Source organism: Limulus polyphemus, unplaced genomic scaffold (assembly GCF_000517525.1).
Source record: "Limulus polyphemus unplaced genomic scaffold, Limulus_polyphemus-2.1.2 Scaffold264, whole genome shotgun sequence".
Lineage (NCBI taxonomy): Eukaryota > Metazoa > Arthropoda > Merostomata > Xiphosura > Limulidae > Limulus > Limulus polyphemus.
This window is the reverse complement of record NW_013665874.1, coordinates 650,518-654,282: the sequence shown is the minus strand read 5'-3', so window position 1 is coordinate 654,282 and position 3,765 is coordinate 650,518. Positions and strand designations below refer to the sequence as shown.

Below are 3,765 nucleotides of genomic sequence, written 5' to 3'. Positions count from 1 at the left end.
AGTAACTAAGCTGTATTTGGGTCTAAAAAAATATGAAATTCCTAGCAGACTAAAGACACAACCTACCTCCTTGAAATCTTGGTTTGAAAGTATAAGATTGTGTCCTAACACATGAAAATGGTTGAGAAAGCTATTAGGGGGACATTCTGAGCTTTTAATTGGTTATTTACACATCATATATTGAAGTAAATGTACATAAGGGACCGTTTCCAAAAATGGAAGGAGGTGAGCTGGGCCACTGTGTTTGATTCAGAACATAAGTGATATCTCAGCAAATAGAAAAGATATGAGGTTCATATTTTATATTCTAGCTAGTTAATATTGGTAATTTGAGTTCCTTATTCATACGAAACAACAGACTTAGTATTTTGCCATCACAAACATCTAATCTAAACTAATGCTACATTCAACATACCACGTGACACACAAAAATCAATGTTTAACTGTACTTTTTAATATTTACTTTTAAATTAAGAAATTAAATAATGTATAATACTAAAATTTGAATTATAATCTACAATTTGATACCAAACTTATTGACATAAATTCATGAAATAGAAGTTCAATAAAATTTTGAATGTGAGTCAACAAACAAGATGACATGGCCTTTGATCCGTGACCCACCTGGAGAAGGTTAAGATGTCTTCTGTTGGTATCCTACAATAAATAGCTTCAACATCTTTCACCATGCTTTTCTTTTCCTTCCATCTTGTGCACACACAACGAAATGTTTCAATATTTCTCAACATTAAAGAAATTACTAAACATTCCAGCACCCTTCTTTTCCATATATCAAACACTAACAAACTTTTTAAGGAATTCACAGAACACATAATATATGAATACACTTTTATGACTCCTCCCATTTATTTATGAAGAAAATTCTGGATTAATACATAATAAGTTCTAGAGAGAGAGAGAGAGAGAATAAAACTAATCAGGTATTTTAAGCATTTCAAATTACCTGATTTTTAAGTCTCTTCAGGTAATTAAGAATACTGTAACTAAGACAGTTCTCCATGTTTTCTGGTACCAAGCTAGGGGCTCCCATTCGTTGCAATGCCCTCTTTAGTGGCTAAGAATAATTTAACCAATAAATACACATTTGTTACTCATATTAGAAAACAACAGCAAATAAACCAAATTATTAAATTTTTAATATTGCTAAATAAAAAAAAATTTCTTAAATTATGCATTGGACATATTACTCAATTCCAAAGTACAGATTGTTCAAATGGTTTTAAATTTATATGCAATTTATGAACCTGTTGCAAAGCAATATACAGTAAAAAACAAAGGATAAAACAACAGTAAAATGCAATAAAAACTAATAATGAATGAAAAGAACTGCAAATCTTAATTACTTAAAACAAAATAAATGATAATAAACATTAGCATAGTCCTAATAAGCAGAAAAATACAACTTACAGCTGCATAATAAAGAGGCATGTTTTTTAAATAGCTTTCAAAATTCTGTTTCCATTCCTTAGGAGCCTTACATCTGTGAACTTTGAAAAATTCATCTAAGAAACAGGAAAAAATATTTTATCTTGACATTTCAACACCTAGGCTTGCAAATCAAAGAACAAAATACCAATTAAAAAATGAAATAACTAAGGAAGGTTTTTACAGCCAAATTTAATGTCTCTTTGAAATAAATTTAATAGAAGCCCATGAAAAACAATACAGAAAATTTATCTTAGTAATTCAGACATTTCAACTTCACTATCCACAAAGTTTTGCTTAAAAAATATACCTGTGGAAAACAAGTCCATTGTAGTTACTGCAAGTAATTTATGAATTCAAATACATAATTTTATGTTATGTGCATTTGTTGTTCCTAATGAAAAAATTAGTAAGAAAGAAAAATTTGACTTAAAAACAGAAAATATTTATGACAATAATTATCAATAATATACACACACACCAGTCAAAGACAAAGTATTAAATAAGTGCTTAAAAAATAGGAAACAAAATATTATAGATAATCTTATACCACTAATATAAATAAACTCGCAATAAACCTGACTAATTTATATCTTGTATATTGATTTTTACAAATAGTGCTGGTATTTTTACCATTAAATATTTTTACAATAATTAATACAATTTTGTAAGTGCCAAGTATAATGTAATGAAATCCTGATTTCAAAAACTAGTTTACACACACACACATAAAAAGTAATATCGCAATAAATGTTTCTTCTTACCTAATAAGGGGAGAAGAGTGGGATAGTTATATGGCAGAACAAAGAGGTTGACACATGTCAGCGTGGTACTGGCTTTCAGATAACCAAAAGAGTGACCAAGCTCACTGCTTTTGTGACTGCCACTTACATAAACCTGAAAAGGCCAAAGTCAAAAGTCAAAATAAAACAGGCTAAGATAACTTTATTACCACTAATTTTCACATTCATACATATGTTGCCAAAACCTCGACTATGATAGGTAATACAGACTGAAAATTTAGTAATACCTAAAGTTAATAAATCTGTAAAGTAATCATACTTACTAACCACTAAGTTAAAACATGTTTGAATTTAACATTTTGAACTTGGCATGTTAAAAAACAAATATGTTCCAATTCAGTGAATTACATTAATGTTTTACTTTTGAAAATCAACTTAAAAAAATTACATTTGTTAAATATAACTTGTATCATACAGATATTTACTTTTTGCATTATATGAAGATCTTGTACAAAATTATTTATAAAAAATAGGAAAAAAAGGCACTCAGTATCTGAATACTTGATTACCCATTATAAAACAATATGGTGAATTAAAGCATTCCAAAATAAGATGTTTGTTTAACACTACAACAGATATTAATACAGTAATGGTTTATTTGACATTAGGCAATAACTGTCATATTTGTATATATAAATGTTACTATTTGAGTCCATTTTCTAATAATAATAATAAGCATTGCTAACCTGCCATGCAACAGTTGGCTGTTTTCTGGAGAGTATGTACTGAGTTAAAGGACTGGGTTCAAGTTCATATTTATCAAATGGCAGGTTGTCAATCACCATTGGTTCTGAATTTGTACATGTAAACTTGAAGACTGGATGAGCTGTCCTTGGAGGCTGAAGGAAACAATTAGAAAGATCAATACTGCATTAATGATCATATTGTTTCATGTGTATGAAACTGATGTTTAATATAAACATTCCAACAGTGTTATAATTGGTTATCAGGGTTCTTATTCTTGGTTAAAAACAATTTTCTGGGATATTCCTTCCACTTTTTATGACATTTTATAGCTTTGCATCACCCCTCATACCTACACCATCTTCACACCATTTCATTTTTTAAAATTATATTTAACTAACAACATTTAAATTAAATGGTTAACTTTATCAAATGAGATAATGCATTTCATAAAGCCACAGTTTTCCATGACTTTTTCATGCCTAAAATTATTCAAATAGCTGATTGAATTAAAAAATTTAACAACAGTTTCTTTGCATTAATCACAATTAAAAAAACCTAAGTTCAATGGAATAGCTCTTTAAGCTTTACATAACTGACTTTATAGTAGTATTACTGAAACAAATCTATTCAATAAACTTTCAGGATCTTATCAACATGCAACACAATGCATTTAGAAGTAAAAGATGTTACTTTGATAATTCTTAAAAAGTAAAATAAAAACAAAATGAGATAAATTAATTTGATAATAGTTTCAATGCTACCTTGCTTAACATGGTTATAAACATAGGGAATATGTGGGAAAAGATACACACATGTTATATTTGTTTTG

The 3,765-nt window shown here is 28.4% G+C and overlaps 1 protein-coding gene across 1 annotated transcript in view; it reads right to left on the bottom strand.

The window, feature by feature from the left end:
- Positions 1-3,765, bottom strand: part of LOC106456849 (integrator complex subunit 6-like) — a 53,782-nt gene that overhangs the window by 16,700 nt on the left and 33,317 nt on the right. The window contains exons 7-10 of the mRNA XM_022382633.1: positions 2,936-3,088; positions 2,211-2,343; positions 1,429-1,523; positions 965-1,075 (exon numbers count right to left, since the gene is read on the bottom strand). Coding sequence (XP_022238341.1) covers positions 965-1,075; positions 1,429-1,523; positions 2,211-2,343; positions 2,936-3,088 — 492 coding nt within the window. The remainder of the gene's footprint in view (positions 1-964; positions 1,076-1,428; positions 1,524-2,210; positions 2,344-2,935; positions 3,089-3,765) is intronic.